Source organism: Argiope bruennichi, chromosome 10 (assembly GCF_947563725.1).
Source record: "Argiope bruennichi chromosome 10, qqArgBrue1.1, whole genome shotgun sequence".
Taxonomy (NCBI): domain Eukaryota; kingdom Metazoa; phylum Arthropoda; class Arachnida; order Araneae; family Araneidae; genus Argiope; species Argiope bruennichi.
Genome location: NC_079160.1, coordinates 7,546,404 through 7,574,148, shown reverse-complemented (window position 1 = coordinate 7,574,148; position 27,745 = coordinate 7,546,404). Strand labels below are relative to the sequence as shown.

Below are 27,745 nucleotides of genomic sequence, written 5' to 3'. Positions count from 1 at the left end.
AAATAATAAAAACTCATTTTATATCTTAAAATCAATTCACATTCTTAAAAATTAACAGCAGAATTCATACTCAGTAAGTTTTTTTTAAAGTGATTTGAGATTTTTTTTTTTTTTAATCTTTCATAATAGTTCATGCATTTCGCCTAGAACAGCATGCACAAATATAATTGAAGCGTTCTAATTCAAACATGTTGCACTGTAAAGAAAATGATATCAAACTGATATCAAAGTTTAAACTATAACAAAAGGGACACAGTAGAATTTGCAACATTCTTTTTTTCACTCATTCCTTTATAAATTTCATGTTGTCTGTTCCTTTTCCCGCTTTCATATTGCACATTGTATATGCCAACCCACAGGAGGAATCAGGATCTGCCACCTGCTGGCCCCGATTTCGGGCGGCAACCGAGATGTGGGAAGCGGGAAAAACCCCACTTCACGCCCAAGAACAAAAGAGCGGAAAATAGAGCAGAAAAACTCACACACATTCGAAGGTTCCATCTTGGCAGACGGCACCGGGTCAAGCGACGGAGGAGGTAGAGGTTCGATTTCAATTACACGAGGTGAGTGAAACTCATTAGCACGTTGTGTCTATTCGGATCGTTTTCGTTGACTGGCTCCGTTAACGGATGCTCGTTTCTGCATTTCTCTTCTAACCGAAACAGTGCATCGCTCCTTGAGAGATGAGAAGACGACCTCGGATGTCGGCTATTAGACGACGTAGGAACAATAAGAATTTTATTTTCCTTCCATATTCTCACAAAACATCATCTATTAGCATAATTTTCTCTTATTGTTTGAAAGGAATTTATAATTTTCGCTTATTATCTGAAAGGAATTTTCCTAAAAGTATCACCTTTCCATTATTTTTAAACTCGTTATTCCTAATACAGCGGTGTCTCGACTTTTGTTAGCCCAACATGAATATTTCTTCTCCCTCTCCAGCAAGCGATAGAAAATCAAAATCCACAAATAGAAAGAAAACCCATCCATTGAAGCGGAGGTGGCACGCAAAGCTGATCACGTACTAAAAGAATATTATCAGACGTGTTTTGAAATGGATGTTAGTGAGTTGGTGGATTCGGGCAGGTGAAAGTGAAGGGTCGGCGAAAGAAATCATTGAAAACATCGCCACAATAGAATCTTAGGTTTCAGAAGCCGATTCTCCATCATAAATAGTTATGACATTTGGCATGTCTCTGTTCATTCAAACAAGTGTCAAACTTTTGTAGGGAGTACACTTAATTAAAAAATATACTTTAGTTACAAGGCAGACAAAAAACATGCGGATGTCACGAAGAAATTTAACTTAAGAAATAATAAATTTATTTTTTACAAATATTTTTATTGGTGCACAATAAAGAAAAAAAAAATTAAAACCAAAAACTTGCTTCAAACAAAACTTAAAGAAAAAATTCTCTGAAAACCGGAATTAAAATCACATATTTGCAAATAGTAATGACGCCACTGCGTGTTGCCTCTCTACAGGCCAAACCGTTTGACTAAATTTGGCTCAATAATTGGTGTAATTTGGAGGATAGAAATGTGCACATCAGAGATATTTTTTTGAAATTTTAATTAGAATGAATTAAAAAATAAGCTAAATGTTAGTGTTTTTCCACTATAATTTCAGAAAACACAGTAGAAAGGCAACTTTTTGAATTTTAAGATACTGTGTAATTAATGTTTTCGACAAAAATTGTGCCCTACATTTTTTTTCTGTTTTTAATTCATTTTTATAGAAATATTACCAGCGTATTTTACACGACAAACCGGCATTATTGAAGTGACTTTAGCTAATAAATTGATTGTAATTTTAATTCGTAAATTTAAGAACCAAATTATCAATACTTATTGAACTATTGTGATTTTTAGCATGTTTTATTTTGCATAAAACGTTTCGTTCAAATACCAATGCATTTTCTCTTATAATTCCTTTTTTTGTTGTTGTGTGAGCATAAATAATTCTTTTTCCGACTTTTTGTGATAATTAATTCTTTGAACCTGTTATATTGTTAGCGGAATTAAAGTTGAATGATAGAATTATATTAATACAACTAATAAGACTGCGACTCGGCTGGCTGTTGAAATTTGTCAGTGTTTAATACAACAAAACCAAAGTAAAAATAGAGAGGAAAAAAAACATTTCAATTAGGCCTTTGAGAATTTTTTTTTTTCCTTCTACAAGATACGCATGTTCAATTCGCTGTCACTAAAAACAGGAATACCACATTTTGTTGTATTCCTGTAGATATCACCCCCTTTGCCTTTTTGACAGCACTGTAAACATAACTGATTGACGCTTGATAACTATTTGACATTTCTGGTATGAAATATAAATAATAACTATTTGACATTTCTGGTTTGATATATTTGAAAAAGAGTACCGTTATAAAATGATCAGTTAAATCATTTCAATAAAAAAACAAAAAATGAAGTAAATAAGTGATCGTTACTATATTGCCTCTAATTTACATATTTATGTACAATATTTCATTATAATATAAAACAAAATCAAAAATATAATGCTTCAAATATGACATTTCTGTTCCGTTCAACTTATAGACGAATTTTAAATTTGTTCGCTTGCTGTAAAGAAACAAAGCTCAGGAGATACACTTTCTGCTACACACACTATTGATTGATATATTTAGAATGAAACTAAATGTCAGGCGTGTTAAATATATTTCTGGCATCGATTGGTATACATAAAATTCCAAAATCCCCCACTGGAGGTCGTGACAGCTAAAGAGTTAATCATTGGTGATCAGTATACATTGCTTGTTCTAATGAAAGTGTCTAGTAAGCAGTGAAAATTTTCCAAGTAAAATTTTTGTAACTTAAAGAAATGCACCCGCTTTTAATAACTCAACCCGTTTTAAATGCTCTCAAAAACTAAAATCCGAGAAGAAGCGTGTGTGGTTTCTTTTCCCAAATGTGTTGTCAAACCACATCATTCTTCCGCTTCTTAATAAGGTTTTAGTTTATCTATATTAATATCCTTTTTTTAAAGCAACACTCAGGCTATTTTGGGACGAATCTCGTAATTTTGAATCGCGGGCAGATGATGAGGACGACACCTGAGTTGGCACTCCCCTCCAAACTTCCACAGGACACCAGCGGGAGTACGTTTGGCCCCGACGGATTTAACGGGCACTAGGCACGCTTACACGACGGCTCATCCTTGGAATCGGGTCTCGAACCTGAAACGCTCCGGTTCCGAAGCCAAGACCTTACCACCAGGCCACCGAGGCCCTCCAGTAAAGAGAGATAGCATTCCTTCCGGAGGACACCGACAGTTATAAAAATTTAAGGGGTGTCTGCGGCCAGGCTGCAACTTCTACTAAGGAGAAGAAATCGCATGTTCGTACCCAAAAGTAATTTTTTGCAGTTTTGTTTACTTGATTTTTAAAGGCAAAAGGCAATTTATAAGTTCTCTGCTAGAACAAGTTCTTTCCTTTCTCGTGCTCCCTTTTTTCTCCCTCTCGCCTTCCTGGGGCCCCACATTACCTGACATGTGAGTTGGCCTATTTGCCATCGGGCAAGCTGACCAGTCTGTCACTGCGCCTAGTTGTCTCACATTCAGAACCATGGGCAGTCGTTCTTGAAGGGAAAGAATCTCTACTTTATTCTACCAATTTCTCTGGTGAAATAAAACGATCATGCATCTAAAAAGCGCTGTTAAAAATAAAATGAGAAAATAAGAAACAAAAAGGAATATCGTAATGCACAGACATATGAAAAGGATACATTTTTCTTCCATAAAGTTAATCCCTTATAAAGTTAATTCCTTTCTTCCATAAAGTTAATCCCTTTTACCCAAGGCAATAGCCTTGGGTTAAATAAAGTATATTTGTATGCAAAATATATTTAAACGTAAGTCCGTAAGTAAGTTTATACAAAGATAGATTCCAACTAATGCGAATCCATCTTACAGTTTTGCATCCACCGAAACCAATTGGATATCAGTATATTACATAGAGCGAGTGTAGAAAATATTCATACAAGAGTGGTCTTGTTTTATAGAAATTTCTTCAAAAAGCATAATTAATAAATTATGGTTTTTTAAATCGAGATGCAAGCTGCCATAGTTTTATTAAATATGCGGAAAACTGGTTATTCATTGATGCTAAAAAAAGTGTTCACACACACTTCAATACAAATGTTCACACAAAAGTGTTCATACATACTGGAACTGCGTATATTGTAGTAATTTGAAACAACAAGTAAATAATCAGATCACAAGTTCGTTATTACTGGAATACCCTGCAAATTATTTTTATGTATGGTGAAATCCAATGAAGTTTACTGCTAAAATTATATTCTAACATTTACAGATTTTTTAAAAGAAAAAAAAAGTACTTGTAATTCGTAAGAGTGCGGTTACAAAAAATTGTTTAAGAGTAAACATAAACGGCGCATTGTAAAAGTGCAAGTTTTAAACTTAGAGCAAGTGCAAACAATTAATCTCCTGCTTTCTGGTGTAGCGAGATTATTTAAGTAATAAATTATAAACAAACTTGTAGCCCATTTGAAGGTGAGGTCACATGTTAAATTTATAAAAATGTGGAACATGAATTTCCTCTTAGAAGAGTTTGTAAATAACCCATTCATTGTTGGTACTTGATTTGTATACACACTGAATTTTCGAATAAGCCTTTTGCCATCCAAATTTTTTTTTCGAAAAAAGTTTGATAGCAGGGTGGTTCAACATGAAGACTAGTCGCATGGAATTCTTTTATAAGCAAATAGCTTATTTTATGTTTAGAAGGTTGAATTATAGAATGTTTTGCTTGAAATGATAGCGATGAGTTTCGAGAATATTCTATCACCCGTTTTCATCAGTAAAACGATTAAGCAATGTTAGAGAACATTCGAAAGGACTTGGTGTATAGCTAGAATTTCTTTCTCAACACAAGCATTTGGAATATCTGGCAGAGATATATGTCTTTCGCTAGTATTGAAATACGATTAGTTATTAAAAATAGGTGCATTTCTTTAAGTTACAAAAACGTTACTTGGAAAATTTTCACTGTTTACTAGACACTTTCATTAGAACAAGCGATGTATACTGATCACTAATGCAAAAAGGGTTAACTCATTATCTGTCACGATCTCCAATGGGGGATTTTGGAATTTTATGTATACCAATCGATGCTAGAAATATATTTAACACGCCTGACATTTAGTTTCATTCTAAATATATCAATCAATAGTGTGTGTAGCAGAAAGTGTATCTCCTGAGCTTTATTTCTTTACAGCAAGCGAACAAATTTAAAATTCGTTTATAAGTTGAACGGAACAGAAATGTCATATTTGAAGCATTATATTTTTAGTTTTCTTTTTATATTATAATGAAATATTGTACAAATATGTTAATTAGAGGTAACATAGTAACTATCTCTTATTTTTTCAATCTGTTGTTTTTTATTGAAATGATTTTAAATACATTTTTAGAAAGAACGGTACATTTTTAGCAATATGTTTAGTCTGCGATCATAGCTCGAAAATGCTTTGTCCTAGACAAATTAAATTCTATATATGGACTAAATACTAACTTTGTAAATTTTTGCCAAATTTTGAAAGAAAGCTTATTTGAGAAAGTCTGTCTGTCCGGCTATTCGAATGCAAGTGAACTGGATAACTACAAGACATAAAGGGCTAGATTGGTACATGGATTTGTCATCTAAAATGTAAAGAAGCATTTATTTTGCAAAATGGAATATGCATGGAATACGACAAATCCATTGACCGTCTGGACCTCTTTCTAATGGATGTAAACGCAATGATACTATAACACTATAAAATTCGAGTGACTACAGTATCAGTGTCTGCGACTCTTTCAGTCTATCGAGAAAAAGACATACAAGACGTTTTCAAGGTACTTTAGTATTAACCGCGTAAGAGGAATTTGTCTTCAAAATACATTCATGTTCATATACATCCAGGTCTTAATGAACAAAGGAAATGAATCAGAAATCCAAGAGATAATCACAAATGATGAACTAACTGCGACTGTTGATTCTTCAGAATATTCCGATTACAAGAGCTGAAATATTTAGTTGAATATAATGCACATAAACTTTATCGCTTGTATTGTGTTATGATCAGCTCAACTAGACAGGTATAAAAAACGAAATAAATCACTTTGATTTTATTCTTTTACAAAAAAAAAAAAAAAAAAAAAAGCTAAAAAGCGAAGAAATTATGTTTAACGTAAAATAATAGAGATAAGAAGCAGAATAATTTTTATTTGAAATATATTATTTAAACATATTTTAAATATTTCTTTATTATTTTCCAATTTTTAGTCTTTAATTTATTTCCTAATTCATTATTATAATTAGAATAGAATCTAAAAACCATTTTTTTCTCGAAGTCATTACTATTTGGTATCACTAATATGGAAAGAAATTTAATTAAATCAATCGATTGATTGATTATTAAGTTCTGAAAATATTTTATTAGTCCAGTATCATCGAGAACATTACTAGTACACCAGGGTTTAGTTATATTAATGTCCCGTTTTAAAGCAATATTGTGGCTATTTTAGGACAGACCTCGTTTCTTTGAACCACGCTCGGATGACACCTGAGATGACACCCCCACTCCAAATTTCCACACCACACCAGCGGATGGTCGTTTGCACCCGACGGATTTAACGTGCACGGTGGAGGGTTCTTCAGTGGAATCGAGTCTCGAACCTGAAACCCTGCTGTTCCAAAGACGAGATCTTACCACCAGGCCACCGAAGCCCATTTAGTACCCCAGAAAGAAAGTGAAAAAAAAAAAAATCGATGAATATTTTCCGTGTTTATAACGCAACTGAAATAAAAGTTTACCGAAGACACCTTTTGAATGATTTTCGTGACATCACGTTTAAACAGAACAACTGTGGATGGCAGTTACGGGTTTAAATTATGACATCGAGTGAGACAAATCCTCCCATCAAAACGGAGAGGAAAAAAAAGTACCTTCTCTCTTTCATCTGTCGGCTACCTTCAAAAGAAGGAAATATACGTGTGTAGTAAAAGGAAATATACGTGAGAAGTAAATCATCCGTGGATAAGTTAAAGATAAGACAAAATAAGTCTATGGTATCTGAGTAATAATTTTGATAAGTCAAAATTCTGACAAATCAGTATCTAAATTCGAACCTAGCCAAACACTGATTTGTCTGTATTTTCTCTTTCCGAGATTATGTCTGGAAAACAGCAAATTCTTACAATTTCGTTTAGTTATATTGTTCCGTTTAGCAGCAATATTAAGGTTATTTTGGACAGACCTTGAAATTTTGGAGCTCGGTCAAATGACAAGAACGACATCTGAGCTGCCACGCTTTCTCCAAATTTCCGTTCTACACTAATGGTTTCGTTCTGACCAATTTAACATGCACCAGACTCGATTATATGGTAGCTCTTCGGTGGAATCAGGTCTCAAACTTGAAATTTTTTTCTATCCACGAAGCGGAGGCCTTAGGAGCAAGCCATCGAGATCAGAGAATTCCTAAAAAATAAATATTTGTACCATATTTTCTACTGGATTTCTTATTTCATTCAATTTTAATTGTAGACGAACACCGGTGATTGGTTGTAAATTTCAGTAAAACGATTTCAAGATTTCTATAATATTCTGTACTAAAAATCAAAAATTGAAAATAATTAAAATAATTTATTCGGTTTATTATAATAATCATAAAACTGCTTTTGCTAATTTTTTAAATCTTTTTTTATAGTTGATTCAGCAGAATGGGAAGATACTGGACAACTCTCTTAACTGTCTTGTTCTGCCTTTTTTGCACGATGAATGTGAAGGGGGCCGCGACCTATCCCAGTGCCATCTCCACTCTCGTCCAAGCGGCCTTTGACCCCGTCTACTGGCTGACCACCTTCCACCACATGGATCTCAGTCGCCAAGTTCGATCCCGGTGGCTCAGACTTTTGCCCGATTTTCTGACCGGCCAGCTCCGACTAAGACCTGCCCATTGGCGAATTCATTCGGAAAGCCCCATTTCTTTTCATGGATAGAACGACAGTTTTTAAGAGGTATGAAACGAGACCGATTGCAAGTGTGTCAGCTTTAAACCCTCTTAAAGAGATATGTTCAAATATAAACGATAGGATCTTTTTTGCACTTAAACTGCGCTACTGCGAGAACCTATAATCTTTTTACTTATGTGTCATCTTCTCATCTTCTTAATCTATTTTCATAAATATTTATGATTGGAACAAGGATTGGTGCATATTGAGATTTGTTTAATCTGCATACATGATTATGCAAAGCGCTACAGCATTTAATTAAAAAAAGATTAAAAATAAAATAGCTTCTTTAAAATCTTTTACCTTTATAATTACCAGAGAAAAGCTAATAAATATTATCAATGTGTTATTTTATAGGCAGTTTTGATATCGAAAAATTAGTAAGATATAAATATAGAAGAGGCAGACATTTCAAGATATGAAATTTAAAGTAAGTTAATAAGAATTCGCTTGGAAAGTTTTAAAAAATATAATTGAAAAACATAACATTTCTTAAAAATTTAAGGCTATTATTAGTATAATAGTAATCCGTTTTCTGCTCTGTTTAGTGAGCTAACTTTTCTAAAATAATCGTTTTTAAAACACTCACTGAAATATAATATATTAGAAAGGTCTAACGAGTGCAACATAAATGATTAATAAATGAATATTTCGAAGATTTTTTATCAAAATCTCAATCAATATTTTAATGATGTCTGGAAAGAAAATAATTAATACAGCAACATCAGCATAACATAATCAAATAATAATAGGAAGAATTCTGCTCAACTATTCAGATGCAGGTTTAGTTTTATTCTACAAATTGCAATATCTTTTTTTTTCAACATCTCTCAAGCGAGCTGAGGCTTCTATGATGTAAAGATAAATGCATTTCCCTCGGACATAAATTCATGGATTTTTTCGTACAGAATACTTATTCTAAGAATAATATGTCTAAAGTGTGAGTGTTTTCAGAAATTTCATGCTCGGAAAATTCAAATACTTATATATTCAACGTTTATTATAGAAATTTTTAAATGTTTTTAATCATAGATGTTATTTTACATTGAAAAAAATTATATGGATGTGAAAATAAGTTAATGTTACACTTCAAAATTAAATTTGTAATTTCATTTTTTAAATTATTATTCATTATTTCTTCTTATAACTTATGCTCAGTTAAAAAAAAAAAAATATTTTCTTTTGGACATATAAAAAAAATGTATCATTTTTAAACTCTTCAGAAATGAAAATTGATTAATATTTAGGATAGCTAAAAAAGAAATGCATTTCTAATTTAAGAAAAAAAAAATCTACGTTTGTGCGTCTATTACTTTAAAAGATGACCAGAACCATTTTTTAAATTATTATTCATTATTTCTTCTTATAACTGATGCTCAATTAAAAAAAAATTTTTTTGGACATATAAAAAAAAATATATCATTTTTAAACTCTTCAGAAATGAAACTGATTAAGATTTATGATAGCTAAAAAAAATGCATTTTTAATTTAAGAAAAAAAAAAACCTACGTTTGTGCGTCTATTACTTCAAAAGACGACCAGAAGCTAGCTGTCTTAAATTTCAGTTAAAAAAAGCCCATATCTTGTGAGAATTAAAAATTGAAATGGTTTTAAAAATGTGAACAGATATTAAACGAAAATACGCAAAAATCTCTGTAAAACCCAAGTCATCCCATAGGCCTCTTCCTCCAAAAAAAGAACACCCCTTCTCGTTATAGTAAATGGCATTTTCTTGTGTAAAAGAAGTTATCTTTTCTTTCTTCATCTTATAATAACCGATAATTGTAGGCTTACGAGTGAGCGAACTGAAATAAATTGGACTTTACTGATCTAATACTAAGAAAAATACTCTGAAATGTAAATGGAAGAGCTTTTTTTAATTAGAATATATTCAAGTACAATAAATAAAAATTTTCCTGTACCATAAAAAAAAATTCTCAGATCCCTAAGACCTACATTGTTTATTTGATAATTGGACTCCAGGAAAAAAGCACTTGGATCATACTCTCGAAATATGAAGATGGACGCCACATCTCTTTTGGTTAATAATAATATTCTAATCATATAATACAGCTAATCAACTTGCAATTTATTGAGAGCATATGATTTTGATATATCTATTTTTTTTTCAATTTTTTAATATAATTTTTATATTTTAGAAAGTTTCTGAACATGACTGCTTTTGAAATTATTTTCTTGGCGTTTCCGTTCATGCTTAGCCCCCTACGTTTTATTTGCTTCTTTCATTTTGATTCATTTACTTTTCTCTCTCTCTCTCTCCTCCTTTTCTTTTTTTTATGTAAGGGTAAAAAAAGATTGCACACTAGTCAACAATGAAAAAAATTTGTCGCCTCCTTAGCACCGCGGTATACAATTTGAAGCCGAACCACAGACAGTGAGTTACGAAGCGACCGCCTGCAACGCCTGTTTGGAAAACAGCCGTTGCATCGATTGAGAGTCTGAATGCTTGTTGTTAAACAGAATTTGTGAAAATCAGTTATCATGTACATGATCTTGGAAAAATTATTTGAATTTGAGAAAATTGAGATTATTCACAAGTTTTGGGTGTGATCCGATTATTATGCTGGATCACCCCTTCGGTTTACCAAACATAACCTCTTGTGATTTCTTTTGGTTTCTTAAAAGCAAATTGTGACTGGCAGAAGACATGTTTGTATTCGAACAAAGTGGAGAATATAAAACTTGAAATATCGAGACAGCTGATGAGCCTCACTTCTCAAAACATCCATGAAGGCTGCTTTTAACATTCTCGGTGAAAAAATATTCAATTATGAAAGTAACAAAAAAAAAAAAAAAAAAAAAAAGAAAGAAATCCGCCTTAAAATTTGGAAAAATCTTTACCTCCTGAGAGAGAGCGAGAAAAATCAACAAAATGTTTTTAAAATGCTGTTAGGCAGTAGAAACGATTAAGCAACACAGCATACGACCAATGGTTCTATAATCGTTCTACAATCCGTCCGGGTTCGCTTATACAAAAAGCAGCGAACTAAAATCGATATATAATCGCATGTCTGATTCGAATTTTAGAACCAGTCAATGAATGGAAAGAGAACACAAACACATACTCGATTCTTAGCACTCTGAAGTAAGCTGGAAAATTGAAAGCAGAATATTCAAATTTGTTTACTGTTTATCCCAGACAGAAAATCCATCAACTCATTTACAGCTGAAGTGTAAAATGCCTTGTTTCGTACAACTTTTTTTCTTGGGAGTTTTGATGCCTGAAAACATCCTTATGTTGACAAATTTTTGATAGGAATCTCTGTTGCTTCTAGAAATAAATCATACTAAAGAACGGGTATCGATTTGAACTTTAAAGGGTCCATCTCTAGCGGTCACCCTGTCTATCATTTATTCTGGAACAAACGGATTTTTGTTTATACACTTTCAGGTAGACAGGTCTTCCTGTCACTTACACCTCATCGCTCTGAATTCGATGTCGGAAGAAACTTGCGTACAACCCAAACTGACCCACATTTTCCCAGGACTGTTGACACTTGTTGCTCGGATGCGAAGGTTGGTGGAGACCCCCCGCCACCTTGACCTTCTTCCCGCCTCGCCTCGTTGAGCTCAATGGGTTGTCCTTGGCGAGTTTCAGCCTTCTGAGAAATCCCGCCAACGAACATGCAGTTGAAATTCGAAGAAACAATTATTGCAACAAAATTCAAAAATTACGAGGCTCTTCCAAAATCATAACAAGATTCTGCATTGAGTTGGAAATATAATCTATTGCTTACCTGCCGCTCGAATCCCGTAGACTTTTCATTACATATCATTAACCTTTTCAATACCAGTTTTCTCTTTTCCAAAATTAAGATAATTTAGGGCTCTAATGGGTAAAATAAAGTATAAATAGCTATATTCTGCTGAAATAAAAACAAAAATTAACTAAAGGTGCAATTTTGGAGGTGGGACATATCTGTCTCAGTTGTCTTTTTAAAAGGGAAGCATGTCCCATTGGGGTTGTGGTGACCCTCTAAAATACAGTGGATACGGGAAAAAATTGTATTATCATAAGAATGTAGTCGCAGAAAACCACAGGGACATGCGCTTCAATAAATCCCCCTCTCACTTATATCTCTTTGGGTGATTTAAAAATATGAGTGAGATAACTGTAAAAATTGCAAGAGAAAATAACAATTTTTGAACAAAATATTACAATAAAGATTTTTATTACTGAACATTTTTATAAAATAATAATAATTAATTAATGAACAATAAACAATTATAAAAGTTTAAATTTAACATTTAAAGGAGGAGGTTTAATTAATAAATAAGCAGTAAGCAATTCTAAGGGTTTTTTTAAAAGTTTTTTTTTATATATATATAAAAGCATACAAGCTAGGATGAGGCTTTAATAATTTGCAATTACAGCTTTAACAAAATGTATAAGCTATGAAGAGTATGCATCGCTCATACGTTAATCATATAAAATTTCAAAACAAAACGTACAATTTATATTTAACTTCTTCAAGGTATTTTTTAAAATAATAATTATAAGAACATTTTTATTCGATTTCACTTTTAAATCCAATAGCAAGGAAACTCTGGTATGGAGGAAGAGCCTTAAAAATTATTCATTGAGTAGTTGCCAAAATTATAATAAATTGAAGAAGGAACCTAAAGAAAAAAATTGGATTTAAAACATTTGATATAATCAAGTTCCACATCATTACTTTAAATACTTTTTGCTTCAGAGTGATTCATTAACATCGATTTTGCTGATTATGTGTTTGCTGATTTTGCTGATTAGAATCAAATAATTTTTAATTCTAAAAATTTATTTTAATTTTATAGAATTAAATAATTTTTTTTAATGAAACAAAGTATAAGCAAAGAGGATCATCAAAAGATTTTAGTTTAAGAAATGGTTGAATCTCTAAGTATCTCCGAAATTTTGCAGGAAAATTTTAAACACAGTAATTCAGAAACGGAGCGAGCTACAGACAGAAAACATTCGATTAAACTTTAGACGAAATCCTTCCACCAGAAGTCCATCTGTTTGCCTGTCGGCGTATATGCGAGCAAAATAATTCAATCAGCTAGAGTAATGGCCTTGGATTTAAAAAATTCCGGACCAAATCTTTCAAAAAGTTGATCTTCGTGAATTCGCTCAAAACCATAACAATCTAGAGCAGTAAAATTCAGATGCGATCTTATCATCATGATTCTTATCCAGGCGGGCTACAGGACGAATGCAACCCATCTTTCTCCACGATTCTATGAAACACAAAAACGAGAGATTGCGAAAATATGAGAAATCGGTCTCAGTGGAAATAATAATATTTTTAAACAGTAAAGCGTTAGGTAAACCAATAAGCAAAGTATATTTTATATTTGAATGCACCTTTTAAATGAAATGTTCATACTTTCTGATTATTGCTTTGAATCGTTTAAACAATTTCATTGTACCATTCGAATTCTGTTTAATTTTTTAAAAAGCGAAAACTCGTTGTTCAGTTTAAGTAAGGAATGAATAAAATGCATAAAAATATGTGTTCCTTGTGGGTCAAATATGGCTTAAACTTTTCCATTTTTTTTATAAATGAATATTTAATTCTATACAATTTTTTGCTCGTTTAACATCATTGAAATAATAAATATTATACAGCAAATTTTGAAAAATTAGCATATATGTTTAAAAATTTACATAATAGTGTGCACGACCTTCATTACAAAAAATTAAAAGGATAACTATTCAAAATTCTCTCAACATGAATAATATAAGGCGAAATTTTTGACTAAAAATGCTGTGCAATTGAAATATTTCGAAATGGCGATGATGTCATAAAAGTCCACTTTGAGAAAATATTAAAATTATGTTTCAAATACCTGTTGAAAAATAGAAAAAGATTATATTAAGCAAACGAATTCATACCGAAAACAATTTTTTTTTTTTTTTCAAAAGTCGGTTGATAATCTGTTAACAAAATTAGAAGAAAATAATTCTGAATGAACCGAATGCTGCTCATTTTTTTATCCTTTTTATCAAAATTTCGATTTTTATCAGAAAAATAATTTTAGTATATATAAAGCAGGCAGATAATTTATATTACGCAATAAAGAAAATTCGAGTCCAGTTTTATAAAGTAATTTTGCAAACAAGACAATTCCGTTGTGTTTTCGAAGAAAACATCAGGTTAGTTTACTGTACTTCTGTTTCTTTTCTTTTTCCCATCCTTTTTTTCTTTTAAGGAGCTAACGACATCTGTATTTCATTACCGTAACGGCCACGTGACCCGCTTAGTACAACAAATTGAAAGCTACTCGCCAAGAGAGCCGGTGTTTGCTTACGGCAACCTACAAACAAAAGCACAAATTCATTTTGAAGAGTTAGAAAAATATTTGGCTGTTCGAAAGTGGCAACAGGATGTGAGATGCCGTTTACGGTGTCAAAATTATTTCATGTTACTCATTTCTTTCAGACGTCTTCGATTACAAGTTGGGCCGGATAGATCTGAGGTAAGACGATATTTCTTGTAAATTAAAAAAAAAAATGATTAATTGATAGGATTATTAACAGATAGAAAATTATTTACAAATATGTATCAATTAATTTATCGCCTTTTTATAGAAATAAATTTGTATATTTTTGACGATAAATAATTTTTATCATATAAAAGGTAGATATACCATTCATAATAATTTCTTAAAAGCCAATATTTTTGCAGTTCTTATTATCATCGCAATTCTGTAATTTTCTCCATAAAAAGGTATTACGGTGTGTTTGGTTCATTTGCAGCTAATGATATTAAGACGAAAATGCAATTTATAAAAAAATGCAAATTAAGAAAAATTCGATTTAAAAAGGAGTCCAATAAGAGAAAAAAATTATTAATCTAAAAAAAACAAATAAAAATTATTTTTAATATTTAACAGTTTGAATTCATAAATGAAAAGTAAGTAATTTTAATAACAATTGAAAACACTTATTTATTTTAAAATATAGATTTTGATAAATAAAGGAATCCTAATAGAGAAAAATAGTACTTAGAAATAAAGCAACTGTATTATAAAATCCATTTAAAAAATGACACATTTCACAATTAATTATTTTAACACCCTTTAAAAAGTAAGAAATACCTATTGCTTTTTGGATAGAATTCATTGCACAGAAAGGAAATCACTTACAAAATTATTCACCGAATACAGATATATCGAATTGACGACAGCAATTAAAAATTGCACATCTTTACTTATAATAAACATAATGATGCTTGTGTTTGTGTTAGTACTCTATAGGCCAGGCCGTTCAGCCTAGAGCTACTAAGTTTAGCTCACATATACTTTGGAGAAGGAAAATGCGCGCTTCGGCGTAATTTTTTTTAATTTAATAAAATTTTTCATTTTTTTAAAAAAGCTAAATTTTGGCATTTTACCGTGAAGACTTTCGAAAATATTTCTATAAAAATTATTTTTACATCATCTTAAAAATTAATTTTTCGTCTCTAAAAAGTTTGATAATTCAATAACTCTATTACCAATTTGGTGGATTAAATCTCACAAAATTATTCCTATTTCGGCCTTAGATAGATACAATGAGCTATACGCGTGACATTTCTGGATTTTTTCAAAAATAACTAATTAAAATGGTTAAATCAGTCCCCATAGTAAAAGGCACGAGCAACGTGATTCCATTAGTTCTCTTTCCCCCATAAATAATCAAAATATTATTTTTCTATTAATAATCATATCATAAAAATATTAATTTAACAATTCTACCAAATGTCATGACGTTAGAGCTTTATGCGCTGGTCCAAACTAGTCTCAATTAATTTTAATCTTTCTCTAAATTTACAAATTATAACAACTATCCCAAATTATAATGTGGAGGTGCTCGTGGTCACTTTGTCACACCGCAGAACTCTGAAAAATCAAGATGTTGCCGTTGAAATTCAAAAAATTGTCATATCAATGATACCTATTTTTGTTCCGTAGATTTTTCTTTAATTTTTTAAAAATATTTTATGCATATTTTCGGACAATATATATTTCACAAGATATAAAAATAAAATTTAAGCTATAGGATTACATTATGATTGTGAGAAGAAAGTTAGCTTCTGTACAACTTGTTGCCATCACGCTCGATGATCAAATAAAGGTCTTAATTTAAAAGACTCTTACTTCAAGTCAAATCTAGAGAGATATAATTTTTAGCTCGCATCTGTAAAAAATAAATATGATACATGATATTTTCTTCAAAAATAAATGCAAGAAGAAAAGGTCGACTCTTTAAATATCTGTAGTATTAATTTAATGATTCTATGTTATTTTATATAATCATGGTTTAATATATACATGACACTCTTTCAGCCCAACAGCCTTTAATATTAAGCATGTAGCTGGAAAATTGATTCAAATGAAGTGAAGAATACAGTTTTATGCAGTTTGAGCCAATAAATGCTCTGATGTATAAGGAATTTTGTACTTTTATACTTAACCTCGGTCCTATGAGACATATTGAGTAAAATACTTTAAAGATAGGGTGTCAGGAATATTTCACTGAATATGATTCCTTAGGATTGCGAGACTGTATAAAAAGTAGACTTCATAACTTTTTTAGATGACATTTATTGACTGAAACAAAATATTAATTACGTCATTTAAATTCTTTTGAAAGTGAAACTAAAAAGTGAATTTTAAAATGAATTAGAGAAATACTTGTAGAATAATATTTTTGATATCGTATAAATTATAAAAAATATTCTGTAGTATGCATAAAATTTCAATGCTGAATGTTTATGCTTTATGTACTCATATTTTTTTTAAAAAAAAACTTGTTTGGTTTCATAGAAAATGTTTTTTACATTCATTGAAGTTTAATCACTTCCTTTTCAATTTAAAGTTTAGATTGTACGGAAGCTGAGCGAAAATTAGAGATACGTAATACTATGAACAGAACGGCATAAAGCTTCTATAAGAGTATGAGTTATATGACTACCAAATTGAAATGAAACTTTAAAATGATTTTACTGAAGAAACTACTAAGAGACCAAAAAACATAAAATATTCAAAATTTATTGCGCATTAATCCTGGCAAACCAGCTAGTCGCCACAGACGGCTATGAATAAATAAGTCTCTGGATTCATTTAGGGGACTGAATTCCTTTGATTTTGTTGTTTTAGCATAATTGGAAAAGGCACCTAGAAAAGGCACCTGTATTGGATATTGTTGGTAAACAAATTTCAATATCAATTTTACCGTTCATTACTTTTTTCGTAGCTTTAACTTCTTAACTGCCTTGGTTTTAGACTCATTCAAAGTAAATAAATTTTTTTATATAATTCCGTTGCTCATTTTCTATAATCTTTGCGATGCATTGCATTTTATTTTAATATATTGTATGATCCCCCACCCCTCCAATAGTTCATTAGATAATGGCGTATTTTTGTTTTTCAAAAATTCGGGAATTTTCGACCTCAATTCTAGTTCTGTGTCAAAATTTTCTTGCAATCGGTTTAGAAAAACGCGACTAAAACATAAATTCAATTTTCGGATACTATTTATTGTATGCCAGGGAATGAATCGCCAAAGATCACATAATAGATTCAGTAAAAATGCTCAATTTCCACCAAAGGGTTAATATTTCGTAACTATTGTACGACAATGCCATGAAAGGCGCTCTATAAGATAATACTTTATTAGAGAGTGTGTGAGAAAGTTTGGGAAAACCTCCTCCCGCCAGTTTTGGTTTCAGTAATCAATTGTTCATAAAAAAGTGTTTAATATTATACGGAAAAATAGACCCGTTTCGGATGATTTTTTTTTTTTTGTTTTTGTTTATGAAGAATATGAGTAACGACTTACGCATGTTTGTGAAATCGATGTCCTTATTCGGTATATTAGAGCTAGGTTGAATAATTATGAAATGTTTCTTATTTAATTCGCTTAAAATGTAAAATCTTCAACAATTTACAATAAGAATAATAAAATTAAAAGCAATTTCTACTTTTCTCTAGACACATCGTCAAAAAAAAAAAAAAAAAAAAAAAACAATTTCCAATTTTCATTAATTATCTACCAAAGCCACTCCTGTTGTTGTAAGTGTCTAGCTCTGAGCATTATCGTCAACTTGATTTCAAAACCACGTAAATGAAAAAAACTGAAATTTTTCTGACGATATAAACAACCTACGACAGATTGCGGTATTTTGTTGCTCTACATTATGAAGCCTTTCTTTTAAAGAGATACCCAATTTAGTTTCGCATTTCAGCATATTTTTTTCAACAAGTTAAGGATTTATCTAATTTTAATCTTTGGAATTATTTGTGTTTCTGTTTATCTATTATGACTCCAGACTCCATGTTTATACACAACAGTACTGAAGCAAATGTTCGGTTGATCAATATTCTAATAAATAAGTGACCGTAATGAAGCGCAGAGGAACCTGAGCAATTATACTAATATCAGTGTTAATATTAATCTAATATTTTTCATCTATAAAATCTGTATTTTTCATAAACTTATTCATTTGGCTACTAGGAAAATAAAAGTTTTGTTATCGACTAACTGTTTAAAATGTTCTTTATGAACATTAATTCAATGAACAGGCTTTCAAATGTATCAAAATAAATTTTTGAATTTTTTTTTTTTATCCTATTAGAATTCAAGTCAATTGTGTCATGGTGATTCGTCTTCTCAAAAATTAACTGTGCTACAGAAATATCTACAGAGAAATTGCATTTTGAAAAATGCTACATAACCCATAACTAGCCTAAAATTTTAATTACCAAAATAAGATACGATATTTGTAGATATCGATCATCCCCATTTCTATTACATTCCCCACTTTTTTTCTGAATTTTTGGGCATTTTTAAATTTTTCTGAAAGATGCCATAAATGATTCACACCATCAATAACTATGGCATCATCTCTACAAAATAAATTATTCTTTTTTACACTACAACAATATAACCTATCATCTTTGGCATAAATCTGGTTGTGAAATTTTTACTTAGTTTTCCTGCTTCGAGACTTTTGAACAATGTTTAAATCCGGCATAGAAAAACCTATATCCAATAGAAAAAAAACTGCAAAAATGTAATATTTTGAAGATTTGCAACGTTTTACACGCTATAATAATTGGTCACTCTTTATAAAAATTTCAATCCGAATAACAATTTAGAAAATTTTCTACATACTTCTTTTATGAAGAGGGACATCCAATAAAAGAAAAAGAATATTTAATAAAACTAACGTTTCCATTGAAGCAACAAGAAGCGAAACCGAAATTCATAAACAGCCGTTGAAAGAAATGAAGGAAAGAGTGAAAGATACGGGGAGAGGTACATAGGACAGAAATGAAAAAGAAGGCTGGGGGAGGATAAGGTGTCCGCATTTCAAGGCAGGATTGAAGGAATGTTCAAAATTCAAAAGGAATGGGACTACTCACTCCCACATGCGTTTCCATTGCTTTTTGATTTTCTTCTCTTTATGCTCTTATTGTTTTGTTTTATTATTGATCATCGGAATGACAAAGAAAGAGCATCGAAAACTCTAAATATGGAAAAGACAGATTAAAAAAAGAAAACGCAATTTCAAAAAGTTCTAATAAACAAACCGACCCTGGAATATGTTTTATTAAAGCATAATTCTAGATTTATGTCAAATTTTAGAATAAATATTTTACTAGATTCAATATCTGATTATCCGTCTATTTATCCATATGTGAAGTGGCAAAATCATAGTAGCATAAAGTTTTATGGGTGATTTTTATACGAATATGATAGATCCCTTTCTAATTTTAGATCCTATCCATCAATGGATGGATGTATATAAACATATATGACAAATACAACTAACAAGAAAATGAATTTTGATATTTAGTCTTGACATTAAAACCGAGAATTCTGAAACCAACGGCCAACGGGGACAGGCCCAAAATACATACGCAATCGCTTCGGTTTATTTGTGATGTCAAATGCAAAACGTATCACATTTGATAGTTGAAGGAATTATCTTGATAGAACTGCCGAGAGAATTATGTTGTCCTTACGAAACTGCTTTTCCAGTAATTCTAGATTTTGAATTGTTTAGCCACAACTGACAAATAATTTGTAAAATTGTTTTGAATATCTGTTAATTCTATTGAATCAATAAATATCAGATAAATTAATATTTTAGTTTATTTGTATTAACGTCCTTTTTTAAAGCAACACTAGGGCTATTTTGGAACGGACCTCATAATTTTGAACCACGGTCAGATGACAAGGACGACGCCAGAGCTGGTACTTCCCCTCCTCCAAACTTCCACAGATAAATTAATGAATGCGATAGAAGATAAATGATAGCATTAATAAACACAAACGATTATCTGAAAATCAATTGTATGAAAATTCATAATCTTTGATGGCAGCATCTGTCGATTGAAAAAGAAAATCAATCAGGAAATGTTTTTAAGTTCACTCAGGCTTAAAAGATATTGTGAGAAACAAATGTATGAAAAAATGCCTCTTGTTTAATAAGAGATTTCTCAAGTAACCTTCGAAATGCACTAAGGATTCTTCCTAACCTTTTAAAAGAAACGTTTCTCTGTCAAATTCCTTCTGCTGTAGGTTTATTTGGGCATTCACTCAGTCCCATTAAATTTCTCAAAGGACTCTGCCTACAATGTAACTTGATTAAGTCACATTTTTCTGTCAAATTTCAAAGTGTATTTTCAATTTTTCTTGTTTCAATTAGTCTTCCAATCCACTTTATTTTAATACTTAGAAATTGATTCTTCCGAATCAAAATAAGCGTCAAACTGAAATTCTAATACCAATGGTAAGTACAGTCATAATACAGGGTATGCCATAAATTCGTGCAAACTTCAAAAAAATCATAATAAAAAAGTAATGCTAAAAAAATTGCGGTTTGTGGAACTATGTTCAGAAAACCTTTAGATTTTTTTCCATTCAAAAAATATTAAAAAACGACCGATAGATAGTGCTCACACGTCAAATTGAGATAGTTTAAAAGCTAATCAGAAAAACAGAGCACAGCAATTTAACACTGTACATTTTATTTTAAAGCAAAAGATGCTCAGTACGATCTCAACCATAAGATACAAAGTGGGGCACATAACTAAGCCTTATACAGCTTAGTGTAGCATGTCAGCATCGATGCCATCGACGATTCGTTGAATGGCAACTTTCAAATTCACCTAAGAGGCTGGAGAGCCCCGGTAGACACGAGATTTTAAGTATCCCCACAACGAAAAGTCTGTTGGAGTAAGGTCTGGCGATCATGAAGGACACTTACTTCCTTGGCTTATCACTCGCCGCTCTGCAATTATGTCGAGGAGGAACATCTTGATGGAAGAGATGAAACGGAGCACCGTCCTGCATGAAAGTGATGGCAGATCAAGCACATCTTTCCTGCAAAACAGGCAGTGATCTCACAAAAATTTAAGATACCGTTCTACTGTGACAGATCAAGTTTTCGAAACCGATATAGGACAACGCTCTTCAAAAAAGAAAGGGTCCTGAATGAAACTATACCAAACAGTTACACGTGGAGAATGTCGTGATTTGGTTGTGTACTCACGAGGTTTTGATGTCGCCCAGATGTGACTGTTGTGCGTATTGGCGTCGTCATTTAATGAAAAGTGGGCTTCATCTGCCCACATGATGTTCAACAACCATTATGTGTCACATTCCATTTGTGCAAGCACCCATAGTGCAAAGGCTTGTCTTTAAATCTGAATCTGCTGGCAATAATTGGTGAAGTGTCTGCATGTTATACGGATACAGTTTCCAAGATTCCGTGCAGAATGCGCCGGATCGACGTTTTCGGAATCCCCGTGACTGTCTCAGCTTCACGTGTGAGGCGCTATTCCCCATTGATGTCTCGATTGACAAATTTCCCATGATACTTTGTACAACTGCGATGCTGTCCGCACTGACTGACGGTCTGCCACTGTGTGGATGATCCTCCAAACTACCAATTTCCCCAAAACGGCGTATTAAATTCAGTATCCCATTCAATGAAATAGGACTTTTATTCACCTTGATTTTCTTCATCGTACAAAACTTTCGCAATGTTTAATCTTAGATGCTTTTTATAAAAAAGTTTAACCACATTATCACTAGAAGAGTTAATGCCATAATGTCATAAGAAATATGGCATTAACATCTCATAAATATATATACTATGCCTATACATAACCTATGTCATAAATATATATACTTGTAATAAAAATCTTATTTGTTTAAAGCATTTTGATCTGTAGGCAACGCGTTTACGATTTTCGAAAAAATTGTTTTCTACTTTTCAATGCACAATAAAAATCCTGTTTTAAATTTTCTTTTTATTTATAGTATTTCAAATTTTCAATGCGTGCCCACCAGACTAAAAATTACTATATAATCTGTTTAATTCAACGCAATTCCACAATTTTTATGATTAATGAAGAGGGGGAGGGTACGTTGGTCTGGAGAATGGAATGCAATTGACCTCCGGGGAGAGGGACTACGGGATGTTCGAATAATTTAGCTTTTCCTCGGAGACGGCTAGAGATCGTCGACCCACTTTCTTCCCAACACCTGCTCTTCTTTCCTAAACATATTACAGATTCAGTTTTCTCCGGTGTTGGTCTTTCGATAAGACTCAAACATTCCAAGTGCGAATTCGGGTAAGTAGGGATTTTGTTTAATGAAATTTTTAACATGAGAACGTTTATTAGTTGGGTTATTATATGTCAAGTTCAAAGACGGGAACCAATCATCTGTTGGTCTATGATAGAAAGTCGCATTTACACGCCACCCCTCAATCAGATATGGTAAAAGTTTATAGACAGTATAAATGCAATAAGAGCGGGACAAGCACAATTCAGCATCAAAGTAATTCATAATAATTAATTTTAATACAAGCCAATTAGATATTAATTTATTAAGTACTCATGTTCTTTTTTTTATTCAGATACTGATTCTAATTTTTCTCTGTTAAAAATATGCTAGGATGTTTGAAAAAAATGTTCCAGGGTTGCCACGCTATTAGCAGAACCGGGAAAACAAAGGGAATTTAAAAATCGACAGAAAAAATCGGGAAAATGCAGGGAAATTTGAAACTTTCCATGAAAACAGGAAAAATGCAGGGAATTTTAAGTTTCTTAGTTATTTTTTCTGATCTAGAAAAGACCGATCTCTAAAGATTGTAAGAATTAAAGATCGTAGTCACAGCTTCCGAAAAAAAAAAAAAAAAATGCCATTCGCGATTGTGTAATGCATGACCCTTTTCTAACATGAACATGACCCTTTTCTACTCACTCTCCTCCTTTTTTTCAGTATAGATCAGTCCAGTTTCGATTTGCGAAACAATTGTTCATTTTCCATGAGATTCCCGAACCAGAACTAATGAGCATGCGTGAGATTTCTGTAACTGCATGAAAGAATAGAATACATTTCACTGGCCGGAACATTCAATCTGCGGAAGCAACGCGGTGGTGTTTAGTGTACCGTACTTGAAAATATTAAATGATTTGTTTATTATTTGTGAAACTGTTAGCTTATTCAAAGTAACTTACAGATTATTTTTTTTTAACAATGAGCTGCTCAAAATCCGTATTTAATACGAATTGGACGGATAAAAATCAATCTTGATTTTGCTGAATGGATTCGAGAAGTTCCGAAAAATCCATTTGTTACATCCTGCTCGCTTTGTAAGAAGATAATAGACCTAAGTAATATTTTAAAACAGACACTTTATTGGTCATGCCAAAAGAGGAAAACATACAAGACTGCATTCTAGTTCAAAAGAGTCATCACTGATCTTGAACTTAATATCTAAATTAATACAGGAAATGATGACAAATCAAATCGAAAACGCCAAATTTAATGTCCCAAAATAAACCGATTTCAAACTTTTTAGTTAAAGAACAATAATTTAAAGCTGAATTTTTATGGGCATTAAAACTTGTGTCATATTCGACCTTTAATACATTCAATGATACAAAAGGAAATATTTTCACTTATGTTCACTGAAAGTGGAACATCCAAAACATGTACGTTAGGCCGTACAAAAATGTCGTATCTTATTTGTTAAGGATGAAGTGCATCAAACTGTTGGCTGAAAAATGTACAAAAACTGATGCCCCAATGCATGAATTGGCGAAAAATGAATAAATAAAAAAAGTAATCTCGCTTTGCAATGTTTTTGTTGTTGTTGTTAAGTGATTGTTTACTGATTTGTATCGAAACAAAAATGTTTTGTGTTTTGTTTCTCCTGAGTCCTTAATTTTGTACGACTTACTGTTAAGAGAGAGAGGTAATATATAGTCCCCCCTTTCTTGATATATAAATTTTGTCTCGCTAAATTCCAGATGATAAATGATAAAAAAAAATTTCTATATGTAAATATGATATTTCGAATAATGTTAAATTGTTGCTTCCTTTTTCCAGTCCTTAAAATCATGTTGCATTATAACTAGCGCGTGAGTGCTATTCGGGCATTTCCACGTGTCTTGAATAAACATGCAGGAAAAACACAGGGAATTCTTTTTTCCAAATTTGAGAGGCGACACTGTTTTTCTCTCTCTCTCTCTCTCTCTTTTTTTTTTCATTAAAGGGCGTCCATTAAAAGGGCGTCAGTATTTGAGTCTGTTTATGAGAGTCTTGGGATTTAATGGCACTAAGATCTAATTCAAGAAACACTGTGGTTAAAAATTATTTAATAGATAGAAATTAACTATACTGAATTGGATTCGAATTTAACAAAATTCTTAATCTTCTGGATCTTTTTAAAAATTTATTAGATAATACAACAATAAATTATTAAATAATTACAAGTGAATTAATAGAACAGAGTTTCACTAATTTATAAAGGTCAAACACTGAATAAAGATAGCATATGCAAAATAATATTTAAAAATAAGATAATTAAATTTTAAAAAATTTGTAAAAACTTTTCAGTGGCATATCATGCTAAATAAAACGAGTATGTACTCTTATAAAGGAAGATGTATAATGTGAATGTAGAAATTTAATCCAAATAGCTTTATAAAAGAAACTTTTCCGAAATCCAGAATAATAAATAGAATAAATATTTGATATGTTTGCCCAAGCTCGCGTTTTTAGTATAATCATCTGCCTAAAAAATTTTTTAAATAAGAAGTAGCAATTCAGATTTGTTTTGAACCTGAGGCGAATAAATTCGTTTGCACGAACAAAAATTCACTATTGTTAGGATATAGAATGAAGGTAAATAATAATATAGAATAAAGGACGACACCAGCTGGCATCCTCCACTCCAAACTTCCACATCACACCACACCAGTGGGAGGACGTTTGGCTCCGACAAATTTACAGTGAACCAGACCCGCTTACACGACGTTTCTTCGGTGGAATCGGCTCCCGAACCTAAAACCATCCAGTTTCGAAGCCGAGACCTTACCACCAGGCCTCCGCCCCTCCCCCTTTTTCCTCTCGGAGCTATTGTAAACTAATACACCCACTTCCTCATCCCTAAAAATGAAGTCCCCCCCTTAATTACATGCATTGGTCAGGTAACTATTTTAATCATCGCTTTGTTTAGAAATTTTTATCTATTAAAGTTTAAAAGTACTTGGGATTGCATAATTTATGTCGTAAAGAATATGAGGAAGAAAAATTAAAGAAGAAAAGGATTACATTCCCCTATTGCATTGTTATAATACTGAATGTAGAATCTGAAAAATTTAGGTATTTTATTTAACAAGTTTAGTGCAACTTGTATAAGTTGTTTTAATGTGATTCTAAAATTCTATCATATCATATATATTTAGTTTTGGTTTTGATATCATTAGTGAAATAATTGTTGCCTGATAAATTAAATTGCAAAACACAGATATTTGATTGTTAATTAAACTTAATTTACAATTACACAATTTAATCCCTTCATTGATGTATAGTGAATTCTCATAAATCGGAAAAAGCAAACCGTCTCTTCTCGGCATGCATGTTATAAAAGAATATCTATGAGTTATTAAATTTACATGGACCAAATTTTAAACAAAGAATTATCATAGTGAAATAACCATAATGAATTAGAAAAACTTACAAATTCTTTGTTGAGGAAATAACAAGTAAATGAATAAAATGGCGATTCCTTTCCGCACTTTCCGTGAATTCCAAATCATGGAAAACAATCCTATCACCCCATTCATCACACAATCAAGCATTTCTAAATGACAGCAGTTGAAACGAATATGCTGTATCTGTGACGGTCACCTGATTAGGCAAATTAAAACTAGTTGATGGCAACCAATTAAAACTAATCATAACAGTTGAATACGATTTCAGATTAAAAAGGCGTGTGAAAAGACGATTATTACAAAAAAATGAAACTTTTTCCAACTAATTTACACAATATTTTAACTTTCACTGAATATCCAAATTTTTTTTCGAGACACTGTGTCTTAATTTCCTTAAAATAATTGTTTTCGATTAAAAAAATAGTTTCCTGTATTTTATTTAACTAATAAAACAGTATCCAAAATCTTTTTATTTTTATTATTTTCTATTTTTTAGTCTTGGATATTTTTTATTATTTATGGCTAGAAATATTATGGATTTTGAAAGTTATATTTCTAAAAATAATTGCAAGATAGCATCACCATTAATGCATTTATTTTTAATTTAAAAGTTCTAAAATTATTTAAAAATTCTATTGTCAGAGGAAACCAAAAGGGCACAACAGAATTTCATATTTGAAGTGAATAAAAAATCGATTATAAAATTTATTCCTTTTAAACGTGAAATTAAGAATGTTAAGTAAAATCATTAAAAAAACTCATATTTAGTGAGAACAATTCTTTCTTGAATACTCAAGAAAATATTCAAGCATTAAATAAGTATGCATAAATGTCATTTCAAAATTCAGAAATAATGTTCAAATATCACTGAAATGAAATGGAATAGGACACTGCGTTTTTCAAAATCATTTTTCGTAAGAAAGGGATGCTCTTTCATTTGTCATTATATGTTTTCAAAAAATATAATGTTACATTTTGACATCTTAGTTATCTAGTTACCCTTTTAATAAGTTATCTAGTTACTTAAATATTTATCTATTTAATTAATTTTTATCTTTTCAGATATCTTACAGATCTGTGACTAATGTAATGAGAAGACTAGATTCAATTTTGCACTAAAATTTAAAATGAAGTTTTTTTTTTTTCTAAAACACTCTTTTATTAGAATATTAAAACCCAATAAAAGAGCCAGACAACAAAAGCTGTTCACTTAGGAAATAAATGGCTAACAAATCAATTCCTAAATTTTCAGTAGAAATTTTAATTATTAGAAATGTTAAATAAATATAATTAATTTTGAATATTTCTATGAAAGTTCCATGTTTCTATTTTCACGGAAAGATACTTTATGAAAGTATTTCTATAACTCAATGCATTAATGAGAGCAAGTTGAAATTTTTTTTATTAATCTTCAATTTTTAATTATTTATATATTTCATTGTAATTTTTATGGAATTTGTGTATCTATTTGATATCGTACTAAAATTCGCTTCTTATTTTATTAAAATTTTAATTAAAATGAGTCGGTTAACTAATAAATAAAATCTGAAGATATCAAAATATCACTTTGTCTTGGAGAACATGTAGGTATAGAAAATTTCAGATCTGTAATACATCAAGAAGAGATTGCAAAAGCGTTTCAAAATTTCATTCAATTAATGAAATCAAATGTTTTTAAAATTTATTTAATAGTA

At 31.2% G+C, this 27,745-nt stretch overlaps 1 protein-coding gene across 3 annotated transcripts in view; it reads left to right on the top strand.

The window, feature by feature from the left end:
- Window positions 1-492: 492 nt before the first annotated feature.
- LOC129988429 (uncharacterized) overlaps window positions 493-27,745 on the top strand; it is a 31,298-nt gene continuing 4,045 nt past the window's right edge. Inside the window, exons 1-3 of one of the 3 annotated variants that reach the window (XM_056096656.1) lie at window positions 493-563; window positions 7,736-8,045; window positions 14,486-14,522. Coding sequence is in view for 1 of the 3 variants with exons in the window: in XM_056096655.1 (XP_055952630.1) it covers window positions 8,020-8,045 (26 nt within the window). In the remaining 2 variants the exon portion in view is untranslated. Of the gene's footprint in view, window positions 564-7,735; window positions 8,046-14,255; window positions 14,523-27,745 lie in introns of those variants that run through there. The other 2 variants (XM_056096655.1, XM_056096657.1) reach the window with 2 other exon arrangements.